The 27,978-nt window shown below is 47.0% G+C and overlaps 1 protein-coding gene across 1 annotated transcript; it reads right to left on the bottom strand.

Annotated features, from left to right (window-relative positions):
- Positions 1-27,710, bottom strand: dipk2ab (divergent protein kinase domain 2Ab). Its single transcript, XM_069667328.1, has 4 exons — positions 27,270-27,710; positions 20,562-21,436; positions 7,189-7,492; positions 1-2,348 (listed from the first exon to the last, which is right to left on the bottom strand). The coding sequence occupies exons 2-4, from the start codon at positions 21,213-21,215 to the stop codon at positions 2,002-2,004; spliced, it is 1,305 nt and encodes a 434-aa protein (XP_069523429.1). The 5' UTR covers positions 21,216-21,436; positions 27,270-27,710; the 3' UTR covers positions 1-2,001.
- Between the last annotated feature and the right edge of the window lie 268 nt (positions 27,711-27,978).

Below are 27,978 nucleotides of genomic sequence, written 5' to 3' on the forward strand. Positions count from 1 at the left end.
TTTATTTGAATATTTAAACCCACTAAAAAGTTGTCAATACAACTTTTGAATGAAAGGCACAGGAAAAATCAGACGATGCTGATATCGAAAGAAACAAAACTTACAGTACAAAAGTGGACAGTTAGTTTTACGCACGTACAAATCCCTCCATGTTCGACGTCCTCCAGGAAAACAGAAGTACATACGACACAACAAAGATGTGGGGGGAGGGGAGGGGAGAAACCCATTAGCCAAACTTCTCTTTATTGCTTTTCTGAACGGACAAGGTCACGTCAGCTGTTCAAGGTCAAAAGCAACCGCTGTGCTTTCCTGGTCTCCCCGCAGAGCACTCAGATTTACTCGATTGTTTGCCCGACCGTCGAACGCTCCACAGGGCCTTAACAAGCAAGGTTTTTTTTAAGGTTATTTGAGTTATATCTGTCGTAATCCATTACCAAATAAGCCTATATTTGTGATTACGCTTTAATTCCTCGGTCCTCTTGAGTGTAAAACCGACCGAACCTCTAAGTGGTGCTGAGCGGTGAAATATTCAGCAGGAACTTCTGGGCTGCAAAATTTAAGAGCGCAGGTCACAAGCGCTGGTTCTGGAGCAGAGGAAGTAATTTAGGATATCTTCATTTCTCCGTCTCTTAACATTAACTCGACGGAGCTTACTGCTCTGAGCATGAGTGGGGGGGAAGTTTGACGAAAGGATTCATTTATCAATTACAGACATTTATGGAGAGTTTGGCGCTGGAGGCCGCTCGTACGCCGCTTTATTGTGTTGTCTGAATCACTTCATTTCCCACTTTCATTTTTTTTTTTTGGTTGGAGAAAATTATCTCGATGCTAATCGGACCATCATTCATAACTCATAAGGGAGGTTTTTATGAAAGCCCAATCTCTGACTTTAGCTTCTTATAGGAGAGAACGAACATCAGTATGCAGGCCCGCCAGCTCAAACACGATTGTGTACACACTAAGGTTCCTTTGGACAGCTCTACTGGGGAACAACTGGAGGGAAAGGTGCCGTCGCTCTGTACTGCTCGGGGTTCTTAATATTATATATAGCCTCTTTGGTATAGGCACATCTGCATCAAGGGACCACCACTGTCCAATTATTCCCTTCCTTTTCCTATGTGCAGCTGTCTCGCGCTCTGTTTCCTATTACAAAATGAAAAAAAAAACACACTTAGAAGAAAAAAAAAAGAGATGATTGCCACAATCCTGGAACCTGGAAATCAACTGATTGATTGGAGTAGCAGGAAATTAGACTCATATGACCGTCAAGGGTTTTCTTTTTCGTCCTTTATGAACCCCCCCCTCCCGTCGGCCCTCCGCCTCCTCCGCTCTACCTGCTGCAGCCCGGCCTGACAGCAGGAGATTCATGCTACCTTTGCCTTCACTGCAGCCGCGCTACAGAGGAAAAAGAAACGCCATGGCACAGCAAAACAAAATGTAAACGCGCCGATCTACTTAAATTCAGCCCTGAAAAGAATGTTCAGAATAAGAAAACAAGAGATCCTCCGGGGGTAGAACGAAACATTTGTTATGATTGGATGTAATAAAACACAACAGTTCTGACAGATTGGGGATGGATGCGGTCAGGGCTGTGCGATGCTGTTGCATGGTTGCTCTGGTTTGCTTTAGCCTGGAGTCCAGCGAGTGATGCGTTTACCAGAGCCCTTTCTCAAACCTCCTCCCCAGCAGGGATGGCCGCCCACCCAGGGAGAGGAGGTTACCCCTATCCCCTCTCTATCCTGGTTCTAAGCAGAATCTCTTAGCGCCACTCTCCTCTTTCACGCAGGAGCAAAGTCAGGTAACAGCAAGAGCTTTAACAAATCTTGCTTTGAAGTTTGAGTCTTACACTTCCTGATGCAAGACTTTGAACACCTCCCAGTTCCAGCGCACAAAAGTGGGGGCGAATGACATCATGTACAAGAACCAGGATCTCAAGAGTCCCGGGATAAAGAGTACAGGATCCAGTCTGTCAGTGCGTCAGGCTAACGCCGACCCCGTTCATTACCTGGCTGTAGCGGAGGAGGACGCGGCAGCTAGCTGCGTGAGGTATTCGCGCAGTTCTTTAGCCGCCTGGAAGCGGCCGTAGCGCTTTTTGGGTTTGGTGCACTCGTCCAACAGCGTCTCCAGTTGTCCGTCTTTGGCTATGTGGGCTGGGGGGTCGTGGAGGAGGCCTCCGGTGGTGCCCCGCCACGTAGCGTAGCGCGACAGCAGGTTCTGGCACACGGCGTAGTAGTTGTGGTCCACGGTGACCCTGGAGCAGAGGGAGTCCTTGGAGAAAGACAGGCAGGCCTCCCTGTCGCACTCCTCGAAGCGGCTCTCGTACCAGACGTCGTAGTTTTCTGGCTTGTCTGCAGGGAGACAGGAAGACGGTTAAATGGACCGCCACAATAAAAGCATGCTGATCATAAAAAAATAGTCAGTAATAATAAGAATAGAGTCGTAGGTGCTAAACATTCATTTCTAAGCAGTTATCGGGGCCATAAGCTTGTTTCTTATCGCTGTCATGAGGTGAATATATAATCAGATGTCCTGCACATGCACATTTTAACTGCTTTGCATCGGGAATGTGACGCCTAGCTGATTCAAAGTGGCTGCAACCAGCTGTTTTCCTGCCTCTCATCATCAGGATTGACTGTTTCTCAAAGCTTTGTGCAAATTATTACCCCGAGAAATCAACCCGCACGGGATCTGACCGGGCCGCGGTGCCACTTTTGACACTTCCGGGAAATTCTTCCTCATTGCACACGACCCAAACAACTCATCTACAGCTCCGTCTGACAGAAACGAACCGCTTTCTAGATTTATTGAGCAAATAAAATTCTCTCTCCAGCTCATTTCGCGTTGCTTTTCTCTTTGGAGGATTGTGCTGAGGAGGGCGGCGAGCCAAGAAAATAACCTGGAATGATGAGAGACCTATTGGTTTGTGCATTAAAAAGCAGATCAATAACCCTGTTGGGGAGAGGGGGGGGGGGGCAGACCCAGAGGATGCAAACACATAATCAGTGTATCACGGTTGTAATGCACTCCTCCTCTGCCTCATCAGAACAACTCAATCAAACATCCAGCGCTGCCCTGTTAGCAAGGGCCCCCCCCTTGAGGAGGAGGGGCACATCAACCTCAATCAGTGCGGGTGATGAAGATGGATCGGCCTGTGTATGTATGCATGCGACGCGCGCGCACACACAGATGTATATGGATGTACGCGCGCAGGCGGCAAGGTGAGGTGAAAGCAATTAATGTTGCAGAGCCGGCCATGCATCACACCTCGCCGTTGATTGACAGATGGCATCAGGAGAGCGTCCTATTCTCGTTCTCTCGCACACAAACAGGCAGCGGACGCACACGCAGAAGTCAGACAGAAAGCTAAAAAGAACAGGCGGGGAGGGTCACGCTCAAGGACGAAGAAGAGCACGGTAGAGAAAGTAGTTTAGGAAGGCTAAAAGAAGTCTATTTACTTGCACCACAATCCCCCACTGTTTGAGTGTTTCTGCAGGCCGGAGCGTAACAAAGCTCGATCATTTCCAAAGCAAACCAAATCATTTCCAATTCAAATGAGAGGGAGAGCGGGCGGACGAGGTGGCTCCTCTCATCTCCTGCGCATCCGGTAGCCTCCATGTTAAGGAGCTCCGGTCGGACTTGTATACATTCACCTCACTCCCCTGCCTTCCCGGGGCTACGCTGAGGAGGGACATTGGGCCTGAAATGCTTGTTAGCGTGGCCTTACGAGTGGCATTCAGGAGTACGAGCCGGTTTTAACAATGCATGCCTGTGTAAGAGTGCATTATTGAATGTGAGAGGGGGGAAAAAAGACTCTGCGTGCGTGTGTGTGTGTGTGTGAGTGTTTCAAGTGCTGTTGCATTCTTGTGCGTTTGTTTAAAGCCAGCCTGTCGGAGAGAGAGAGGGAGAGAAGAGAATGGGAGTGAGTGAAGTGTGTGTTACATTATACAGCATGTGTTTCCAAAAACCACTGGGGGTGAAACCGTCCTCGAATGCTATAAACTCAATGATGGGGAATGGTTCCTTTTCGCACCACTGGACTGTGCAAACACACGGCGCACGGCGCACCTCGAACGCGGCGTGTGCTTTATCTCGACGGAAACGGCCACTAACGAGCGGGTGGATTGCACGTGGCTTTCTGAATGTTTGATTTGCGAATCAATCGGCCTCACTTTGGACTGATGATCTTCAAACCACACACTTAAACTCGCTTTAATCTCAGAGCTCTAATTGCAGGGACCGGACTCGGCTTTGTGGAGGTTACCGCGCCTATTTCCTACTTCTGTCCGACACAGGGCCGTGACCTCGTAAGACTCATTACAGCCGTCATCCCTCTTCCTCGTGCTGCGCCCCAGGAACTTGGCAGGCACACAAACAGATCCAACACACAAACACACACAAGTAGCACGTAAACATTCTTGAGGCTTACACTCTGAATGGCTGGGGTAAGCAGCTTGAGTTGTCAGGCTCTAAATGTGTCGGCCACACAAAGGGAGTCTCAACCTGGGCTGTGCTCCGGGACTTGCAAAGGGCTACTGTGCAAAATTGCAGCTATGGGCAGTAAGAAATCACACAGGACTACAAGTACCACTACTACTACAGATGTTCTGATCCCACGGCTGCACCCGAGTTGTAGTATTTTTAGTTGAATCAGATTTAATTCCAATCGTGGATTATTTGTTTCCTAGTTAAGCACCAAACCAAACCTCTGTTGTAACCATCGTGTTCATGTGTGAGATGCACATCTATCAGGGTTTTCTAAAAGCCCTGTCTGTCAGCAGGAACATCAAAACAACCGCCTACTTTCTTATTGTCACCATCATTTGTATCTGAATCTTTTAACTGGATGAAAGATTTAGTATGCTAGTGAGCTAAAGTTAGTGGATGCTCGGCTCGTTTAGATGAAAAAAAACACAGGGCATGTTGTTACCATGTACCGTATTGGTTGGAATATAAGACAGGGTATTTTTCCCTCGACATACATCTGGGGTCGTCTTATATTCAGGGTCTAGACTTTAAAAGGCCAATATACGTTCACAACGGTGGACGGTGCCGCTGATCTGTAAAGCGAGTGTACCCCTCCTGACTGAGGCCAGCCGTCACTCACGACTAAAGTGCCAGGGGGATGTGAGATGGAGAGAGAAACGGCGATCGTCTGAACAGATTAAAAAAAAAGTAGGACAAGTTAACTAAAAACTGGGGCGAAGTAATGATGTCAATTTTAAGAGAATTATTTGTCACAGAGTGTAATGGCAAGCCCAGAAAGATCAGGGGCTGGCCGTAGCGCCGTGTAGCCCCACAGCTAGCTGCGGAGCTCCATGCCCTGTCCGCCTCTACTCTCAGCGGGCTTAGCCCGGCCCTCTGCACCTTGGTTAAGGTCCTGTGAGTCCCCCAGGACCATGCCTGCCCTCCTTGGACCAGAAAAACGCAGCATCGGGCCGCCGAAGCACCGCATCTTAAAAATTCTAACAGTCTTAGCCAACAGATGGTAATGGCATGGACCCACTGCACACGACCAATTCATCTACACTTGCGTCCGCCCAGCCTCGCTGGTCATTAAAAGGGGTTTGTTTACTGAATAGTATATCACCGTTTTCTTTAAATGTATTATGATATCATGAGGGAGAAAAGCTGTTAAAAAGTGGCGCTGATTGCCTGGTGCATGTCGCTAGGTATCCCAGCATGCTTTGAGCTGTGAAGCGGCCGCTTGCACACAATGAATGGAGGCGAATTGTCAGCTGCGTGAGCCCTGCTGTCCGCAGCCTGGTTAAGCTCCAGGGAGTCCACCCAGGACCGGACCTGCTGTCCCCGGCCTGGAAATACGCTGCATCGGGCCGCCTAACCGCCGTGTCCTCAAAATGCCAATAGTCTTAGCTAACTGATGCTGACAGAGAAAATCATACCGTAGTCCTTAAAGCGACCGTATGCCCGGATCTGTCATCCAGCTGTTCCAAGTCTGCTCTATAAATCGACCTCACTGTGATGGTTAATGATTTGACATTTATAAAAGGCATTTTATTTCATTTTAATGTGCCAATTTAATCTAAAAGATAAAGAAAACATGATACCTTTTAAAAAGGTAAAATACATTTGTTGTCTTCTTCGATAACACAGTATTTGCCCTTTTCGAGAGTAGTGTCTTGTAATTGCGTAGCAGCACTTTAACTCAAGGTGAATTCATCACACTACTTCCCCAAATCATACAACCACTCCCTTTCACACACACACACACACACACACACACACACACACACACACACACACACACACACACACACACACACACACACACACACACACACACACACACACACACACACACACACACACACACACAGACAATAGTTTATATCTGTCACCAGGCACAATAGTGAAACCTCAACACCTAGCGACAAAACAGTTCATCACTTTAATAGGCTTTCTACAGGAAGGGACAAATCTCAGAGCCCGACTGGGTGGTCGTCCCTCTCTTTGAAGGAGCCCTCGCACTGGGGGACTGAGGGGTTGGAAACAGCCACACTGAGTGTGTGATGTATAGCTCTCTCTGTCCCTGTTATGAGGTTTATTCTGAGAGGCATAAAAAAAAAAGTAGGGCAGCCGAGATGGCTTGTTATCCAAACGATCTTTGCTTTGATGGGAACGAGCGTGTCGGAGGCAGAAGGGGTGCTGGAGGAGCGTATTCTTAGAGGAGAGGAGGCTCTGAGCGTTTGCCAACAGCACAGCCGCCGGTCCCCTGAGACCTTTCGCCGAACCTTCGTCACCGCCTCATGAGCTGCAGTTAAGTTTTTCGGACGTCAAGTGGAGTATTCAGTCTGTGGTTGGTGTTGAAATCACACTGGAATCTGAGGACGTCTGTGATAAACAGCTCGGTTATGGAGAGGAGGAACGAGCATTACACGAGTGGAATGTAATGTGTAAAATTAATGGTTGTGTGTGACCTTTCTGTGTATTAAAAGTAAGAAACCATGCCAGCTCTGTAATTTCAGCGTGAAGTAGTAGTTAGTGTAAATACAACCGTCGGAAAGATCGGCATTTCTCTCTCTCAGCATGCGTCTCCGCGGGCGGTGAAGCTTAAAGACGTGATACACGTGCATGTTCACGGGCAATAAGATGCATTAAGCTTTACTCACATACATATGGCCATTAACACCCACACAGTACATGTGTTCAGGAAGAAAGGAGTCGACTCACTCTGTTTGATCAGCCTTTTGTCCGCCACCAGAACGTTCTCGGCGTCCACCACGATGACCTTCCCGTCGCGCGGCCCCACCGCGAAGTTGTCGAAGCTGACGTCAAGCAGGTAGAGGGCGAACTCGAAGTCGTTGTTGGTGAGCTGCTCGGCGATGTCCATAAGCTGACGCGCCAAGTCCACCCTCTTCTCCCAGGGCGCGTTGTAGAAGCTCCACAGCTCCTCGCCCACGTAGTTGACAGCTACCATGCGCCCACACGCTCCCAGGTACTTGGCGAACGGCCACCCCTCATCAGACGGAAAGCTCTGGGAAGGAGAAAACAGGCGAGGATTTAACAGCAGATAAAAGAAGTCTGTGTAATGAGTTGGCTGAAAGAAATACAGAAATACTTTATTGGCTTTAAAAAAAAGAGGCTAACACTAAAAGAATCTTCACATTGTCAGAAAATATTTGTTTAACTTGCAGTTTCTCAAAAGAGAAAGAAAAAAGAAAGAATCCCACATGGCAACACCAAGTTGCCGTGCGCAATAGTTGAAAATCTGCCAAAGGATCACATGAAAAGGAGCCAGCAGTGGGTATAATGGATTAAATTTAATAAAAGAATAGAGCCAGTTTGTGTTAAAGCCCTACAGCTACAAGCTGATGCACGCTGCTCTACTCAGTGCTCCCAGAGAACTGATAGGAGGTGATTTGTGGTAGCAGCAGTTAGCAGCAAAGTCTTATGAGATGTGATGCAGCAGCAGGGCGATTTAAACTGCTGCATGATGTCGGCTAACCGAGTTAATGCAGTTTGGGCATGCTGACAAGAAATTGCCGTGTATCGCAGGTTAAAACTGATAAATATTAAGGGAATACCACCGGCAGGAAATGGAGCGTGATCTTCTAATCGGGCTCAGATTTACTCGACTGTTTGGGTCGGAGAAAAACAGGCACACGTGTACTGCCATATGCAATCACTCAGCTGGATTTGCGAGATCACGGGAGAACTACATTATCGTGCGGGAATTGCGAAATCACGCGATAACATCAGTGTTAAAACAGAGCCACATACAAAAAACAGTTCAGTTTGCACCTCCGATATCATTCCGTGACACTACTTAATTAAAAGTTTTCTTTTTCCAAGATTTCACTGTGTTGATGTTATAAAAACGGGAGTCTGTACATGGTGTTTTATTTTGAAATGACCGGATGCTGTATGCCGTTTTCGTGCCTGACTTCCTGTTTGGAACGGTCTGCTCTGTTAAGCTTGACGCGTGCTTGAAGCGGCCTCCCGACTCTCCGCGTATCTTTAGCGGCGAGTCGCGCCATAGACGTGCCGCGGCTCGCGCTGTGGAATCACGAAGCATCGACTTGAACATGCGCGTTCAACTTCCGGAAGACGCGGCGCACACGGAACGCGCATGAGACGGATCCTGTGGAATTTGAGGCTTAAGGAGGTAACGACTGCACATGCAAACATACACAAAGAAAGGTTAAATGAGCTCAGCTGCTTTTGGAAAACACGCCAGACATTCTGTCCGTCTTCTCACTATTTCCATCTCTCTTCAGGTGCTTTCCTTAAACCACCTCCCCCTCCTCCTGGTGCATTTCATTGCCACCAGCTGTGGATAAATTAATGGAAAATAATACAACAACCCCTCCCTTTTTTTGCCGCCAACATAAGTTTTGCTACAAGTGATAAGCCCCCATCTTTTACAATAAACTCCCCCCTGCCATAGGCCTCTATCTTTTACAATAAACACCCAGCCATATGCCGGCTTAATGATAGCCTACAACTCCTATGTAACAAATCTCTCCGAGGCTGCGGCTCCTGGCAGGCAGCCGCGGCACAGACACAGACAGAGAAATCAGGAGCGCTCATGTTTCACAGCAGCCTCAGTAACCCTCCCTCTCTGAATTCCCTTCTTTTAGCATCAGAGATACGGCCGGGAACACACCATGCCACTGCAGGTGAGGTGTGAACTACTACGACTGTCGGGTTTCACTTTACACTCGCGGTAATTCAATACCTCATCGGCTTTCAATTTCGTCCGAGAGGGGTGGGGGAATTTTAAATATGCATGGATCTCCTTTTAATCTTTAATGTAATACAAATTATTTAAAAACATACATTTTAACCATCGCCCTCCCTCCAGACGGACATGCAGCTGCTGGATCTTAAAAAACAACAGCTGGACCCTTGCCACGTAGAGGCTGCGGCGCCGAGGGGTTTGCAACGTGACAAAGAAACCGCGGCTTGGTGAGCGAATGACTCCGCTGCGATTTGCAGGGTTCACAACTGCACCGTTGACTTGTCTTGAGACGTTTTCATCTCACTATGCTGCTCTTAAGCTCCTTTATTACTTCCCTCGACTAGGCTATAATTTGCTAAGTGTATTGAAGTCCATATGGATCCCTACAGTGCTGCAGTTCAAGAAGCAAGAAGCTGAATGCAATTCTAAGTAAACGCTTAGCATGCCTGTAACGGTTCCTTCAGTGGAAGAATCTTTAAAGAATAATTGCACACTTAAACATGTTTATGTTCTGTAATGTAAATTATATTGCTGTACCGTGATGAAACACATCAAAGCTGGTGTTAATATTGACAAATATGGCTCAACACGCGATCTACAGTTTCAGTATCGGCCCTGGACTTTGCCCAGGGCCTGACAGCTGAAGATAGACAGGAGATGTTGGGAGTAGAGAGTGGGGGATGACATGCACCAAATGATCGGCAGACCGGGAGTCGAACCTGTGATCACTGCGACGAGGATTGTAGCCTCTTTACATGGGGCGCCTGCTCTACCGACTGAGCTAAACAGCGCCCCAGAGCGCCCAATCCAAACCACTAGACCACCAGGGAAGATGACAAAGTTATGTAATGAAATGTATTTAAGAAAATGAATATAAACGCCTGTCAATCAGAGGTGGGCGGTACACCACCCCAGCCCCTGTCTTTGAACCGTGCTCATTTTCAAACATATCCTGATGGAGACACATCATTCACTAGGCTTTACACTATTAGCACACTGAACATTAGCCTTCTAGCTAACGTTACGTTTCCACTCAGACTGCGCCCATTCTCTCTTCAGAAGCAGAAATAACTATAACAGGCGGCATGCGCGGTCATGCGCTCTTGCATTGCCACCGCTACGATAGCTCCGGCTTCAGGCATTGGTGGGGCTGGAGCCAACGGCTCGAACTGATAGGGCTCGGGACCACCACGATCCTCCACCACACTAAAGTGCTCTTCAGGGGACCTCAAAAGAGCCCTCTGTGGCATCTGTGCCTTGTGACTCGGTGTCACTTCATTTGGCCAGGGCAGGTGATGTCACTGAGCTGCCAGACACACCCACCCAACTGTGCAGTGGGTGGAGTTATGGTCAGACCAGAGGCTACAGTTACATTTTAAAAAGAAAAGGTAAAAATTATGACTCACAACTTTCAAGAGTCTACACAGAAAGACTTTTACAGTTTATCACAGGCTGTGTGTTGGCGCGGTAAATCTATACCTTAGGCGTATCTCTTGTTCCCATCAGTTTTCAGGAAGATCCACCACCAAGAGGGGGGAGGACAATGATAAGTTGCACGCGATGCAGTCTTGGTCGAGCCCATTCCCCCCGAGGTGACCCAATCAATTGTGGGCCAGACAGAAGTCTGTCCAGGAAGCACTAGTGGCTTCCAGCAGCCTGTCTGTCTGTCTGCGCCTGTCGTCTTTGGACTTGGCAATGACTCACCCCAACTTCCCCCCTCAAAAATACCCCTCTTCGCGCAACAGCCTTCCTCTACATTTTCTGATACGGGAAACTAGAACAAGACATGTCTCAGGAAGTGGAAAATTCAAGGATACTACAAAACAAAAGGATAATGGTGGGATGAGCTGAGGCTGGAAAGGAGACAATCCCAGACTACTGAGATGTTTCCAGCCAGCGGGCATGCCTACATAAGAGATTTTAGGATTAGAGAATGAACAAGGCTAAATATCTAAAATGGCTGTCTAATTTTTGAAGTTGGTATAGAAAGATTAGGCTGAAGCGGGATCAGTTGGTGCTACATCCCTATTAGGCCCGCTTCCCTTTTGACCCAGATTCAAACCTCCGATCGCTTTATGTTGCTGCACATCTAAGCGGCTCTTGGTCGTGTTGACAAAACTTAGCATGTCCAATTTTACGGCTAAAACCTGCTTTGTAAAAAAAAAAAAAACGCCATCCACTCTCGCTCTCCCCCCCCTGCGGGGCGGATGGATAGATGGAAGGGGAAGGGGGCGGTGGACCAAAGAGGAGAGGATGGGCGAGAGAATGCGATGGAGATGGCAAACAGAAGAGACAAACAGAGTGTCTCTCACTTCTCCGCTCCAGTGGACAGGAGGAATAAACCAGCAAAGACCTGCCTGCTAAACACATCTCTCTCTTTGTTGTCAGGTTGCAGGCTGAATGGGCGCAAAAGTAGAGCGGCGGCAGATGGGGAGGGGGGGAGAAGCTAGGGGTGCTTGATGGGAGGGAGGAGAAGGATGAATGCCCCGAGGCTACTTTCAGACACTGTCAACGACTGTTATGCCTTCATGTCTGTCCGGCCTTCGTCCTCACTTCTTAACGTAGACGTCGCTCATTCACGGCTCCGACAGGCTCATCGAGGTCTTGACAACTCGTACCTTGTTGTCGTTTTTACGAGCTTCCTAAATTTAAGCTTCACAGGCAGCGAGCGTAAAAGGTGAGAACTTACCGAACAGTGTCTGCAGGCACACGGAAGTGGGCGCCTGAGCTTTTGGGATTCAGACTCACCTATTGCAGAGGTTGATAAATACACGGCGTGTCCCACCAATCATTCTCCCTTAGCGCTCTTTAAACGGTTACTCTGCAGAAGTCATTAACGACTGCAATGAGGCGTTCAGGGTGGGGTGGGGCTGTTGGGCGAAATAAATTGGAAAGCCCAGCCTAATGTTACATCCACTGCACTATCTGTGAGCAGAATTGGGAGGTACTGTATGTGTGTGTGTGTGTGTGTGTGTGTGTGTGTGCTGCACCGAGAGTGAATTTTACCAGTCGTCACCCAATAATGTTATGCCATTGAAATATGCTGAAGGTGCAAATCTGCCAATGACACATCCGAGCGACTTTTACAGCTTTAAAGGTCTTATCACTTCCTGTTCCTGTCATTGGATAAAGCCTTTTATCTCCTGCTTAGCAAAACCTTTAACTTACAGGACCCGGTGCCGCATGCTCGTCTTATTTTCTGTACATATTTTGTGCAAGACTTTCTCGCTGTTTTACAGAAATAATGAGGCTCCCACCAGAGACAACGAAAGCCAGTGTGAGAAACTGACAAAAAGCAGAAACGTCTCATTAAAGACGACCTCACAGCGACTTCTGGGCCCTATGTCTGACTAATCTAATCTTAAAGGTTGCGCCGATGTGCTACAGTAGCATTGACGGGGAGGGTTTGTGCTTCCCACTCCCCCCTTCCCTGTGATACAACAGACACGCTGGCGTCCTCTTGGGGGGGAGATTGGAGTGGGCTGAAATGAAACAGGACCACAGACAAATGGGCAGCCTCTGGAGAAGAGGATGAAACGAATGGAGCGAGAGGCACAGGAACACACACCTGCGTCCTGACATCTGCTGACAAAGGCATGCCCTTCTACTGGGCCACTCGGGGGAGGGCGTGGGCGTGCATGTGTGTTTGCGAGAGTTCGAAAAGGGGCTCTTTGTGCGCGCGTGCATGTGTGTCTATGTGAAACTGTATCCAAGTGCATGTGAATGAGAACATGCAACGTGACCAGGGCTGATAACAACCTCTATTCAGGGGCCGAGTAAACATGAGCGGCTCCCAAGATATTGCCTTGGCTGGCCTGCAAAGAACACTGGTCAATCAAACACACATATACATACAGAGACGCAAACACACACACGGAGGACACACAGAGCTGCGTTCATAAACGCAGGATTTAAAAGGAGCCGGTTGCCTTCATCCTGCAACCACGACTACTTACAGCAAAAAGGAAATTAGTAGTTTGCCACAGAAGCGTTTCATGTGTGAGGCTTGTAAAAGCCCCGAGCAGGGTGTGGTGGAAATTCTCAACATTTTCTGTCCTCAACAAAACCCAGCCGCTTTATAGCAAACAAGTTAGGACAGGACTTGTCAGGAGTCGGGGGATCAAAAAGTAGAGTTGAGGAAGCGTGGCGTGCAGACGCATTCAGCGAGACACAACAACAACAGCAGCAGCAGAAAATAAAAGCCCTTTCAGCCTTGATGTAGCAAAATGAACATAATTCAGCCTGTTTATCAAAGAGGCTTAAGAAGGAGCAACATCTGCACTGCAAGGTTAGAGCTGCCAGGCCGGACTTGAGAAAACGTCTCTTTTCTGTGCAAGCTCTCCCGTTGACCTTGTGTGTCTGGAGGATGTGTGGCGAGCCCCGTCTGGCATTTTGCAGGCCATTTAAGTTTAAAATCCAGTCGGTCGGTCTGCAGCAAGAGCTCAAGCCCCACAGGGGAGCCGGCGCTAACCCCTCATCCTGGCACACATGGCGCTACCCCCTTTCTTCTCTATTGCTCTCGTCTCCTGCTGCTGCTGCTGCTGCTTCTCCCGCTAACCCCGCTTTCCCCCCTCTCTCTCTCTTTGTTCCACTCCCAAAAAACCTGCAATACAGGGCAGTGATGCTGTCTGTTCACGGAAATGCCTCGTCAGAGCAGTGAGCTGGGGAGAGTTTGTGTCTGTCTGAAAAGGAGAGTAGGGAGAGACAGAGACTGTAAAGTGTATGTGTCTGAATTTAGAATAGGACCTGCGTCTTTTCTTTACTAGACAGGCGCTTCAAAGAGTGCAAAGTCACAGTGTGTAGAGCTGGCAGCAGTCTTGGGAAACAGGAAAATCATTGATGGAAGACACTAGAAAGGGCTGCTCAGTGCGGGCGTGCGGGCGTGCATGCGTGTGCGTGCATGTCTTCAGAAGTCAGAGCCAATGGGACACTAGGAGGTCAAAACAAGACTGAGCTAAGAGGAGAAATCAAAACTATAAAGGTCAGGTAGATAGGCTGAGTAAGACTACAAGCATGCACATGATCCAGTGAGCTCCGCCGAGCTACAGCAGCGATAGAAATGGGTTAGCATGGTCTGCAGAGAGAGAATAAGAGCAGGATGAGGGATGAGAGCGCAGGGGTTGCTAGAGTACACTCCGCCGCTAGCTGATAGCCGAAACCCTTCCCCGACCTGAACCTGAGCCACCGTGCGCAGAGCCACCTCATAAATCCCCCCCGCACTGGAAGACCAGGAATGTATTAAGTCATAGCAGCGGTGTTGACTCAGTCTAGGTGGTATTGCCGCCCACATGGCCGGGGAGGAACCCGAGCGAAGCTTGGCTTCAGACCTGAGGGCTGTGGGTTTGAGGCCTACATCAAGGGTTGTGTGTTTCAGAGCGGGCGCCAATTATGACGAGGGCACCGCGAGTCGGCTGTCGCTGACCCTGCGCTCCAACCTCTGTGCAGAGAAGGACAAACGCAGTGTGAACTTCCCCTTACAAGGAGGAATTAAGTGTCTCTGTAAAAGACGCCTAGGACCACTTCCCTTAACATCTACGTGCCAGTTTCAAGGGTGCAAATGCTCATGACTTAAAGATGCAACAGTATATCCCTGATCTCATATTTTCTCTGACAGGAGCTATGAGCCTGACTCTTTAATGCAGTGGACAATTTTATTACTGCAGGCAGGCCGATGGGCTAAAAAGCATATTCTTGCTCTAACGCAGGGCTCTCCAGGGGACGCGGAGCAGTAAAGAGCCACTCGTTACGGATCCACGTTGGCTACCTTAAGGGGCCCGGGGAGAGTTGTGAATGGGGTTGGACTCTGCAGCGTTTCAGAAGTTAGTTAGGTTAGGGTGCGGGGTGTAACAGTAGGAAGCTGCGGGTAGGGGGGAATCTAAAAAAGGAGCTGGTGGGTGGGATGAGAGGGGTGGGGGTTCAGCCACAGGCATTTACCTAACCAAACACAGCTGTCATGTGTGTGTTTGTGTATATTTGTGTGTGTGTGCTTTGAGAGAGGAAGAAAGAGAGAAAGGATTATGGTAACACAAGCAGTCTGGCTCATTCAAATGGGGGGGAAAACACCACAAGGCTCTGGCTTGTACAACACACACTCTCTCACACAAGCCCTCCTCTCCTCCTCCGCCTCCTTCTTCTCTTCTTCTCCCCTTTCCACCAGGGCCTCCATCCAGCGAGGGCGGCCAAAAGAGGGGAGTCAGGCCCAGATAACTCCCTGTCTTATCCTAACAGGATTCAGTCTGTACACAAAGGCCTATAAGAATAATGAAAGGGGGTTTGGGAGCACTTGAAGCAGGGTTAAGCGGCGTACACAACCTCCTCTCTTATGCGCTAAGAGCATCACAATCCCCCCCAGACCCAAAAACAATGGTTCTAATCAGAGACTAGCAACTTAAAGACTATTTACCGGTGGACTTCAGCCACTGAGCCGGCCTGAGAGACAGAAGGCTCTGACTTAAGCCGGGATAGCATGCAGCGCTTGTGATTAAGTGAAAAGAAATAAATAAAGCTAAAAACAAATCGAGGTTTGAACCTTTTTTGTTAAGAGGCATGACCCAGAAAGCCAGAGTGTAAGACTGCAGAGCTTTTCTGAATAGACAATGTATACAAAGACGTTCGTACAGTAGAAACTGTGACCAGTCTATCTAATGTTGCCAGCAAAAGCACAATTTCACAGTGGTTTCTCTCATCATTTCCACAGTGAAATAAGTGTTTTGTCCTATGTATATACAGATGGATGATGCGTCTCCATCTGCTCTCATTGTACAAAACTGAAGCCAACATACCCCAGTGACTGGCCCAGCCAGTTTGCGCTGGTGACATCATTTGGAGCCAGAGCTGCGCAGTAGCGATTAGTAGCCGCTGATTAAATCACACACTTAAGTTACCGGAAAAAACAGCAAGGATCCCGCACGTCGGCGTGTCTAACAGCAGAACAGCTTCTTGTGTTGGTCTGAAGCAGACGTTCACAGATATGTAAACTTCACTGACTGTAGTGATTGCTTTAGTTACGTCTCCTCTCGCCGTTCCTCCTCTACTCTGCTAATCCGGAACAGATCGGCAGCAGGAGCCAGATTTGTCAACAGAGCTGTCAATCATCCTTTTTACAGCATCAAATAACTAATTAAAAATAAACTTGTCCAAAAAACAAACATTTGGATGTAAATCAGCATGATAAGAACTACAATAAAAGAAACCATGTTTGAGGTGTATTTTAACTTTATAGTTTAAATCATGTCCCATCTGTTAACATGGAGGAGGCGGGCTTTATGACCTATACTGCAGCCAGTCAGCAGGGGGTGGTCGAAATGTTTTGGCTTCACTTTTAGGGAGCTGTCATGTCGTCCATCTTTTTATACAGTCTATGGTTTTGCCCCCTGACACAAAAAAGACAGTAAAACAACGATCATGAAGAGATTTATTGCAGAGCTCTTTATTGCAATGTATTACCTTAAAAAACTGTTCCTGTGTATATTTTACGTCCCATACTGTTAGAACTGTATTATCTAACATTATTCTAAGACTCTTATACCCCTTTCCCACCGATATAGCGCGTTGACGCAGGTTTGTCAGACCCGCTTATAAATGCCGATTGTCTCTTTTCCCATTGCCAGTGGAGTATCCTCCTGTCGGCCTCTTTTCTGCTGCGTCACTGTCTGACTTCACAAATGCGCCCGAAACAGGGTTAGTAAACAGTGAAGATGTTACGGTGGTTAGGTCTTTATTGTATCTATTACTCATTCAGTCTGTGTATCAAACACGGCCCTGACAAATTTGGAACGATGTTCGAGCGCTGCTCGGGCTGAGTAGGGTCTACTGCAGAGTCATTTGACCCGGGTCTGAATGCCGATTGTAACCTTTCCCACTAAGCAAAAAAGCCGGTTGTTAGCTGTTTATCTGACTGGTGGGAAAGCGGCTTTATAGTGACATTTATTCTCCTTTAAAAAAAAGAAGTCAAGGTTCAGTAGGTCACGATCAACGTAGCAGCTTTGCTTCACTTTGCACCAACAAACAACCCTGAATTTATACGATTTACTTTGGCTTAGTTTCCCAAAGTGGATGAGCGTCATAATAGATTATGCAGAGCCTCATTAAATCAGCATACCGAAGAGGCGTCTCCCCCTTTCTTCAAAATTCAAACAAGCTGCCAGTGTGTTTGCTCCAACGATGTGAATGTTTACCTTCACATTTGCGTTAAAATGCAGCTGTCAAAAATCTCCGGATGAATAGGAGATAAGGTCATCCATCTAATCTCGCTTCTGTCTCTTTTCTGATTTAGTTTCAGCGCTAAGAGTCTGCGTTCTGGGGAGAAAACAGACAGGGCTTTTTTGAAGAGAATGTCTTTGTGTCAGGTGAGGGCGGGGATGAGGAGGGAAGGTGGAGGGGGACGGGAAAAGAAAAAGACAGACAGGGGTGTCTGGGAGAGCACAGATTTGAGTCTAGAGGAGATGACTGAGTTAACCCCACAGGCTTGTCACATCCTATTCTCAGCTTCACTGAGCAAGCCGGGGCTGAGGAACCATAAGGGTGCGAGCGCAGTCACATGCTTCTGGCGAACTCGCCCGGCTTAATGATTTGGAAGGGAGGACTGGGCTAAATCGAACTAATTTAAGGTTGGGCCAGATGCACTCCATCAAACACAAGCATCACCTGATGAATCAGTGAGTCATGTAGCCGAGGGAGAGGAGCCGAGGAGAGAATTTATTACAGACTTTACACGCAGTCGGAGTATTTGTCAAATTAAGAGGTGAAATTAAACGGCATCATGTAATTTCTCTGGTCTCCTCCTCGACGCGGGCATATTTATCACAGTAAAAGCTTAAGAAAAACAGCATTAGTGCAGAAGGAACAAGAGAGCAAACAGATGAAGTTGCATAAGGTGCCTCTCGTTGCACATGGATTTTCCTGTTCGCCTGTCGTCATTTTGTCTTCCAAAAATATTTATTCCCCAAAGCCAAATTGTCTTCCACGTGACAAAGGAGTGGGGGGTTGTGTGTGTGTGTGTGTTTGTCTGCATGCGTGCTTGTGTACTGCAGAGCACACAGAAAACGCATTGTTGGCCAGCCCCGAAACAACACAGCAGATTGTTTCCCACTGACAAAGAGGGTCTGGTTTCTCATAGCGAAACAGGGCCGATTTACTGCCTGTGGCTTCAAAAGACTGGAAACAGAAGCCGCTCGAAGAGAGAGTGCAAGCTTACCGAGCGTGCAGCGGAATCTTTCCTGGCATTATTTAACTGTACAAAGCCAGAGAAGAGAGATAGAGAAAAACCTCAAAAACCACAGCGCTGGCAGCCAATGACAGCAGGAAATCATTTAAACTAAATATAGCAAACTTAAATTACACACCGAGAGAGATACTGGGCTCTCCAACTTACTGAAGAGGTGTTTAACTACAAGAAGGCGGCGAAGTGAAGCATCGCTCTAGGCCTGACAAGAAGGCGGAGTGATAAATAGTTGAAATAAGGATCAGGTTTCATTAAATAACTGGCCGTAAAACTCCGGCCGCATTCCTCTACCTTTTGTTAAAAGCAGTCCCCACGCAGTCGCACTAACCTCTGGCAAGACCAAGGTGTTGTAGTACAGCACGTCTCCTGTTCAATCTCTATAGACGCCATTAATTCTTTATGGTCTACTGCTGCCCAACCTTGTGTATAGGGTCTCTGAGTCTCTCAGCAAATTTTCCCCCTCATCTTTTCAGCTCAGTGATGCTGACGAACAAGTCGAGGCACTTCGGATGTGCGAGTCTCGGAGATATCTGGCACATTTTTTTTTGTTTAATATCCATCCACACACAAACATGCCCGCCATCTGTTACCCCGGGCCTGGTTCGCACACACACATAAACTCCACAGCTTCTTTCTTACGCCTGCAGGTCACAAGTTCAGGATGAGATGAACAATTCATGAGTCCCTGTTAAAGTGTAAAGGCTATGGAGCAGGGAGGGTAGAGAACTATGGAAATTGCACATGTTTTAGTGCATTGTCTGTAGCTACGTGCAAGATAAGGGTAGGCAGTTGTTCACTGAGCCTCTGAACTGGGGCATAATGGCATTAAAACTGATGGAATTATCCGGCCGGAGTTTGTGGAGCGTACGCAAGATGAAGGGAGAATATAGGGGAGGATGACACAGATAGAAGAAAGCCGTAAAAAGAAAGAAAAGAGGAGAAAAGGAAGGAAGGAAGGGGGAGGGCAGGCGACCACACTCGGCTAATCAGATTTTATAGATCGACCGGACTAAAAGGCTGATCTCGCCCTTTGTCCTCCGAAATGCCTGGAGGTGTGCAAGCCCTGTGTTTCACAGGAGAGGGGGGGTTGGAGGTCAGAGTAAGTTATTGAATGTCTACACGGGCCATGACCATTGTTGTTCTGTCCCCTCACGAGACGCGGTCAATGCCAGATTGAAATTGAAATTGATTGGCTGCTTGTAAATCAGTGACAAAGAGGATGTGGGGAAGTGCTTAAATGAAATACAGTTTGGCTGCTTTGACGTGCAGGATTACCACGCAGGAACGGGGTTGTGATTTAACTCCTTACCTCATGTCAAAGCAAGACAATTAAGACTTAGAGAGATTTTAGTTTTGCCAGCATGTAGCATTTGTTAATTTACTCCATGTCAAATTAAAAGTTTCTAATGTTGCAGCTTTCTGTCACAGATTAAAACCAAACAATAGAAGCCGAATGGGGGAATGTTTTCACCACTTTTTTTTTAAGCAATGTAGGTCAAAAGCTTTTATTTTGAAAGAATTTGAACATTTATGCTGATACCACTTAAGATATCCCTCCGCGTGCTGCCTCCTCCACAAAAGACACGACTCCGGTGGACACAGACGTATATTAAAATTAAAAACAACTTGGACCATTTACAGATGCATCCTTGAATAATTCAAAACTGCCCTACATATAGTGTTAAATATGCAGTATCGCCGCCAGCCAAAATCTCTCATCTTTTGGGAGGCCACAGCTCTTAAAACCCCTCTCTATTCTAAGTAGAGGAATGTTCGTGCTCCAGATAGCGGACGTGAAGTCTCGACGTAGCCTAGAGTTTAGGGAGGGTGTAATGGCTCGGCTCAGATCTATGGAGGAGGAAGGAAAAGGAGGATTCCCACCCTGTAATTTACTGGGGGCTTTGTGGGCCAACACCCTGGCTTGCTTTGTAATGATGCTCTTATTCTCTGTCGCAAAGGTAATCCAGGAACCCTGCCGTACCAACTATTATGAAGACACCTGGTGCCATAGATCAGCTCGCAGGCAGCCCTTTTTCAAGAGGCAATATTTTCTAATACAAAAATAAAAGAGCAGCACTTAAAGCTTCAGATAGTTTCACACACACACACATTGCTTTAAACAGAAACAGAAGACAGTACCTGGAGCACGAGTGGTTCCGGGTTGAATGCCAAGGTCATGAGCAGCTGCATTCTCTCCGTGTCCTTGAGGTTCTTTAGCAGGAAGCTGCCTGAGTCTTTGGTCTCAGCGTACCTGCGGACCACTCGGTCCAGCAGCCTCTGAGAGGGGCAGTGCACCAGGTCCGACCAGCCCTCCACCACCTCTGGAGTGAGCAGGCGAACATCGCCGTTGATCCGAGCAAACTCAGTCTTGTACATAGCCTGGATGAGGTCGCATCTCGGCCTTCCCGTGGCCCTCTTGCAGATTTTCTGGTCTATCTCGGCCAGCTCCTGATTGGAGCCGAGCCGTTTGAGCACCACCCGTCGGGTGCCCTCCCTGGGCTCGCCGTACTGAGCGAAGTAAACATTCTTTACATTGAAAACGTCCAGGAACCGTAGGCGACCCCAGGTCTCAAAGGAAACCTGGCCGTTCATGAATTTGCGACACCAGCTGGTGCCAAAGCAGGCGGGACACTTGTTGAGGTTGATGAAGCGTCTGTCCGTGAGCTCATTCTTCTGGAAAGAGGCGAACAGGTTGTGGGTGTTCATCAGCAGGATGACAAACAATCCCACCACCAGCAAGAGTTTCAGACAGCGGTACAGGCGGCCAAGTTTGAGAGGCAGGAAGCGCAGCATGATGGGACAGGGGAGGGGCAGGGGGACGGGGTTCTTGAGGGATAGGGGGGTTGATCGTCAGGGAGCTAACCTCAATGCCTCTCCGTCATGGTGTACCGGCAGCTTCTAAAGGGGCAGGCAGGGGCGAGGTTGGCACAGCTGCCCCGTGCCAGTCTCTGGCAGGGGCCGGTGAGTCATGTTCTCCCTCCTTGGTGTTTGTGTGCAGCCTCGAGCCAGCCGGCCTGAAATCAAGCAAAGAAAGAGAGCGGAGAACTCATTACATCAGGGCAAATAAAAAAGCCACAATTCATAACACAAAAATAGGCCCTTTGAGAAAAGGATAACAACTGAAAAAAGGTGCGTTTAATTCTTCTTCTGCTGGGCCTGCAACTAGAACACCTAAGTTGTAGCATGCAATACCTCCTATAAAACAGAAAGCACTTTCTCTGGCATATGAAATTGTCTAACAAATTTGAATTGCCTGGGTCATTTGAGAGATTTCATTACTTTTCTGAGCAGAAATGAGATGGCCCACAGCCAATGCAATAAACTTGCCTGTGCCTGTTTGAGCTCTTCAGCTTTGGGAATTCGTTTCTTGTATACTTCCCCAATATAAGAAAGATAAATAAAAGTATGGGAGAGGCACAAATAAAGTGTCAGTGATCAAATTATGTGGAAATGTACAACATCCTTTCCTTGTATAAATAAAATGTGCTGCACTCTGAAGATGATTCCTCGCAGGACCTCGCTCTGTAGCTACAGAAGTATCCATCTCTTTTCCTCCCATGCACGGGAAAATAACCCGCCGCCTGCATACCTCGGTTACACCGAGATCTGAAAACCTTGATTTTTTTCTTCTTCTTCTTCTTGCTTCAAATGCAGAAATCTCAGTGCATTGTGAAGAGAGTCACGCTGTGCGTAGTTTAACCTTTGATCAGAGTTGGCCTGCTTCGTTTTAATCACGCTTTGAAGTTGTGTCTTTGAAAATGGCTGGTGTCACTAAAATAACGTCTGTGGTAGAGGGGGGGGGGGAGCTGTGGATAACTCCATTAGGCATATCGATGTCAGCCGAGAAGGGAATGGTAAGAACTAAAGCCTGGAAGAGCGAGACAACGATCTGGGCTCACAAAGCTCTCTGAAGCCGCTCAAGCCCCCTGCAGTCAACCCATGATGAAGCCATGATAGACCCCCCAATCAGCTTTTTAGCAATGAGTCTTGTAAGTCGTGTAAGTCGCTTTAAGAACGACAATGACTCGGGCCATGCAAATTAGCCATCCCCAATTAGAGCTCATTAGGACATGCCTATTAGGACAGCCGACTTGAGAGGGCACAGCTAACGAGCAGGCACACTACTGTGATTAGCGCGCGTGTCGATGGGTTTCCTTGCATTTTGCTTTCAGATCGAAGCGAGCTGAAATCTTGGATAGACACGAGAGGGCTGGAGGCTGCCAAGACAGCAGCGATTGTGAGGGATGCACGGCTGCTGAGTGTCAGATAAGACGCTGAATACACCAGCTCTCCTTACCTGACGCCTCTGTCTGAAAATACCTCGAGCAGGCTGAGGCCAACTTCACTACAGCAAAAATAGATATCCAAATAGGCGAACTACAGACGGCTGCACTACTTTTTTGTTTTGTTTTAGGGAAACAAAAATGTGATTCATGCATTTTCTATTCGCAAGTCATACCCCAAACTCAAACAATGTGACTCAACAGTGAGCGGGGAAACATAAATAGGATGTGGGTAATGAGAGTTGCAGACTTTCTTTCCATCTCTGAAACAGAACTAACTCTGGCTGCATTAAAACACACAGCTACTGTAAATCTTAAAGGAACGTGCCACAATTCCCCAAGACAGAGGACGGCATCTGTATATTCTATTATTAAAATGAGGCACTCTTATAACGCTAGAAGCAATTTAAAGCTTTTGAATGCGTCTTTCACGGTGACTCCACCACTTCATGACCTCATTAACCTGCGATATCTCCGAAGCAACACTGCACTAATATATTATTCTTCAATCATTTAGTCTGAATTCATCAAATTGACACTTAAATGGACAATAACCAAATAACCTCTCAGCCACATCCATTCAGAAGGAGCTGAAAAGAACGCCGACGCAATTATTTTGCAGTGTCTGGGAAAAAATTCATTCGCATTCAACAGATATTCCGATTAAATTGGGAAGGGGAAGATGGATTGGAAGATGGGAAATAGAGAAGCAACGATTGCATGACTAACAAAAACAATTTCACCAGGAGTCAAAGGGAAGCGTGCCGTCTTCGGCGGGGAGCGAGTGGAAGCCGATTGCTTGAGGGGGAAAAGCTGAATGTCCCGTCGCTGTAAGATCTAGATTCGAGTGCCGTTTAGCATTTGACACGGGCGGTCACGGCGCACTTTTGGCTGCGAGATCTTGGGAGCAGCTTTGAGATTTAACTCGGATCAGGAAAGGGCTCAAAGAGGACAAAACACAAGCTCAGCCAGGCCTGCGAGGTGATCACCTCTTCATCCCTTTTTAAGAGAGAGAGAGAGAGAGAGAGACGGGGCAGGCTGGAACAAGCCCTCCGACGAGACCTGGTCACCGCAGAGTAATGAGATGCATGAGCTGGCGGCGAGCATGAGGAGGATGTATGTGTTCTACCTTCTCTGTGGAGGAAGTGTTAGGCCTCAATTACCTATGGAGCCTTACCTGGATTATGTCAACAACTGTACAAATGACTGAAAGTGGAAGGATAATATACATACTGTTTCCTTTCTGTCAATGAGAGCAAACCAAGGGGCTAACATGCACACATCTGTCACTGCTGGCTTATCCTCGATCCATTTTTTAGCATGGAGCAGGCGAGTGTGGGAATCGAAATGCTACAAGATTTAAGGGTTTTTTATTGCCTGCTGCTGCTGCTGCTGCTACACGCAGAATAATTGTGTGAATGAGGCCAAAACATTCAGCTTTATTGGAAGGATGGCATGGTCATTTACGGCGGGGATGTTTCTCCCTGGTAATTACACCACTAGACTGCTTCTTATGAATTTTACAGCCGCAAAAAAAACAAACTATCATGCATTTCACTCGCTCACTGTCAGCTGGCTGAGAGTTACTTTACAGGACATGCAGGGAGGGAGGCAGGCTGCGTTGGCAAGGTTGCCTACTCAGGTTCTGACAAGGGTAAAGTTCACTTTCAGCTCCAAATTACAGCCAGATGCTTTGTATTCCAACACAGATGTTACCCACCGGAATAGAGGCCAGTGAAATTTAAAGCAGTGTTTTCCTTCGGACAAACCTCATTGTGCCCAGGGAAAACTTGTGTTTTAAATTAGCCCACCCCCCTCCACTCCTTCGTTCCTCCCCTGCAGTGCCTCTGCTCCTTCTATACTCTGCGCCGTATACCCCGTTTAGAATACACACCAAATTACCTCTCGTCATGTAGAGCTGCTGCCAAAACTAGGGAAAGAAAGTTTTATCCGGCGTACTTGTAGTCTACAAAGTACTGCGGTGAGCGCTTCGAAAGAGTGGCAAAGAAAAAGAGGGCAAATCAAAGGATGCCTGACTCCTCATGCATGGGAGATGAGTCTTGCATTCAAAATGTTCCAAGTTTGGCAGATGTTAAAAGCCGCAAAATGGCTCATTACTGGGACAGAAAAGGCGCAAAGATAAAGCCAAAGAACCCCATGTTGGCTTAAAACAGAATGACAAAGGTTGAGGCAGGCGGAGATGACATCGTAATATCCTAATATTTCAACTTTTTATTAAACTTAGATTTTGACAGAATAACCCAGATAAGAAAGAGCGCGATGAAAAGGAAATTTCCTTCTTAAATAATCTTTTCCACAGCTCATTGTGTAAAGCTGGCTTCAGATAATGGCGTACGGGGGCAAGGCGACTCGCAGGCTAACCCATTTCCTTCACTGCACCTGAGGCTAAACTTCATTATGATATAATGAAGTCAAGCCACACATGAACATGCCTGATTAACTCTACTGGAAATGCAAAAGGGAGTGCAAAGAGGGAAGTGGAAAATGACTGGAATACAGTAGAGGAGAGAGGAGAGCTGAGCAAAGTTAATGGACAGCGAGGTGAGAAACTTTTGAGTTATTGCTTTTGTGATGGAAATGAACGCAAAGAGATCACTCGAATACAGAGCAGCACTTCTCAATCTCTGAATGGACACGCACAAACTCGAACGTGCCTACCCCAGGAGGCGGTCGGCATTACAACCAAACCCTCCTCAAAGCTTCGGAAAAAGCCTCCTCTGACCCCCCCTCCCACTTTCACTGCAATGTGCGGCTTTAGCTGGAGAGAGGAACTACAGTTGCCAAGGTTATCGACTGTGGGAGTCAATAATGTTTGATCACAAAAACATTCAGCCACAGCCGGGTTGCCTCAGCACAGCAAACATGCAGACAATGATGGATAGATACAAATGACAGTAACATTCACACGCCTAATGGAAAAAAATTGAGCCCTCATAATAACAAGCACCAATTAGCAGCATCCCAATGTGAACATGAGTCCATTCATCTCTGGCCCAAACCAGACGCAAGGAGGTTTTAATGAGAATATCAGTGGTATCTGCTTTGCGCCAAACTGCTGCAGCTGTTTTAAAGGACTCACTCGTACAAGGTAGACTCTCTCTGGATGCTTCATCTCATAACAAGTTTCTTTAATTTAAACAGCTGCACATTTTTTTTTTTTTTACATGCGAACATCCCTCTCTGAAAGTTTGAAAAGTTGTCATACATTGCAAAACAAATGTGGCATTTAAGTGAAGCTACACTTTAAACAAGCATCGGTTTAAACTAATTGGAAATATGCTTGGAGTGAGAGTGAGGGGGGGGGATTAAATTGATGACCTGACAGACATTTATTAGTTCATCTAAGATCATCCTTAAATTAATGCAGCTCCATCTGCTTTAATCCGAGTATGACTGGGTGAGTTTGGAGGTCAGAAGCACAAAATATACTCCTCCCATGGGAGCTTTTAGGCTACAATTACAAGACGTTTCCCTGCTGGGCGCTGAGAAACATTCAAATCAACCTCCAGCAGAATGTCTTAAGTGCATCGGTCTGTTTTCATAGTTCCCTCGCTGACTAACCTTGCAGAAAAGGCTCCACAATTAGTCTCCTGATAGGGAAAAATTAATTCTAAGCAGCACATTCTATTCATTAGACTATAAAAAGAAATTCCTTAGAACTTATAATAGGCTAAGCCTTTTTTGGACTTAACAGTAGGACTGTAATCTGTTTTGCCTTGAAGAAATCAAGGGCATAAGCCTACAAAGAGCGTACAATCGCAGAAATCTCATGGTCAAGTCAATTTAGCTATTATTGCAAATTATGCTTTTATTTTTAATGTCTGCGCCTCTCTGTCTGATGGAGGATTTGTTCAACCTGTTGTTTACTCATGCTAACAAGGCAGGCGAATACATAGCAAATCAATGCAAATCATGTTGGCCAAGTGGAAACCTGTTGAGGTAGCACCGAGTACATGACATGCAATATAAAAATGCCTATGTTGTTGCTTTTATTTAAGATGTTTTACATCCAAAAGCAGAGGGGATTAATGTTTATAGAGGTGACATCATATCCAGCTGGCTATTATGTGCAGTTATTACTCTCCTATGCATTTCTGTGGATTATATCATTTTACGGTCGTCATTATGTTGTGTTCAGGTACCTGTGATGACTGTAGAAAAAGATAAGACGTAGGTCATTTTGTGATGCAGCTGATAGTTCTGTTTTGTGTCAACACTACCAGCCCTATTCGCAGTAATAATAAACTTCCTGTCACCGTTCAGCGGATGTGGGCAACTGATAAGAGAGTTTGTTTCTAAAATAACGGTCGTCTACAATTTTATCTCGCCTTTCAAATATTCCTGAGGTAGCAACAGTGGCGCTTTAAGTGTGAGATATCCTCTTACGTTACTGAAAATCACAATAGTTTTTGAATTAGTCACATATTCAAGTAGAGGCTGCTGCAATATGTTTAGTTTTACACATTTTGCTGGTTCAAATTATTACAGGCTTGGTTCAATGTAAAAATGGGCTGCAAATAGAAGAAACAACTGTGAAACAAACCTGTGTGACTTTTTCCTCTCCGGGTCTGTGGTAGTGAAATGCTCAGCGCTCACTTGATATCATTCTTCAAAGTTGCGTTTACTTACGAGGCGCGCGACGGACACTTCAAATAGCCGCCGACAATAAATAAATCGAAAACAAAGGTCGGCTTCTTCAAAGGTCGACGAAGATCTCTATCAAGCAAACTCGCACGCGCTTCCCATTTCTAGCTCCTAGGTAACTAGCCAGCTAGCCTGCTAGCTGCTGGAATAAACAGTTGGGTTGTCGAGTCTTAACTCTTCATATACCGGCTCTTTCCGACCGGACGACGCGGTCCTCTTCACAAAGGGCAACAACGTATCTGTTGTCCGTTAACGTCCATATCTGTCCGCGTATCATGAGTCTCTTTGTGGTCGCGGAATTGCCTCTTTTCTTCTTCTCTCAGGCAGCAGCTCACTCCTCTCCAACACCACAATGGGTTCTGTTCCGACTCTTTTCAACACCAGCCTCTTTAGCCTTTACGACATCCGCCTTGTGTTTACGGCCGCGGTTGCTAAGCGATTGTTCTAATATTGTCTCGTCTGAAACGCCGCCCCCCTGTGCAAAGTTTGCCAAGATTTCTATTTTTTCTCAGCCTATATTGAACCGTTAACGGAAAAATAGAAACAACATTTAAAATGAACGTATAACTTAGATTACTGGGCAATTTAATGTATCCAAATAAATGCTG

The sequence above is a fragment of the Semicossyphus pulcher genome, unplaced genomic scaffold (genome assembly GCF_022749685.1).
Source record: "Semicossyphus pulcher isolate SPU_LCO1_2020_fin unplaced genomic scaffold, fSemPul1.0.p SCAF_18, whole genome shotgun sequence".
Taxonomy (NCBI): domain Eukaryota; kingdom Metazoa; phylum Chordata; class Actinopteri; order Labriformes; family Labridae; genus Semicossyphus; species Semicossyphus pulcher.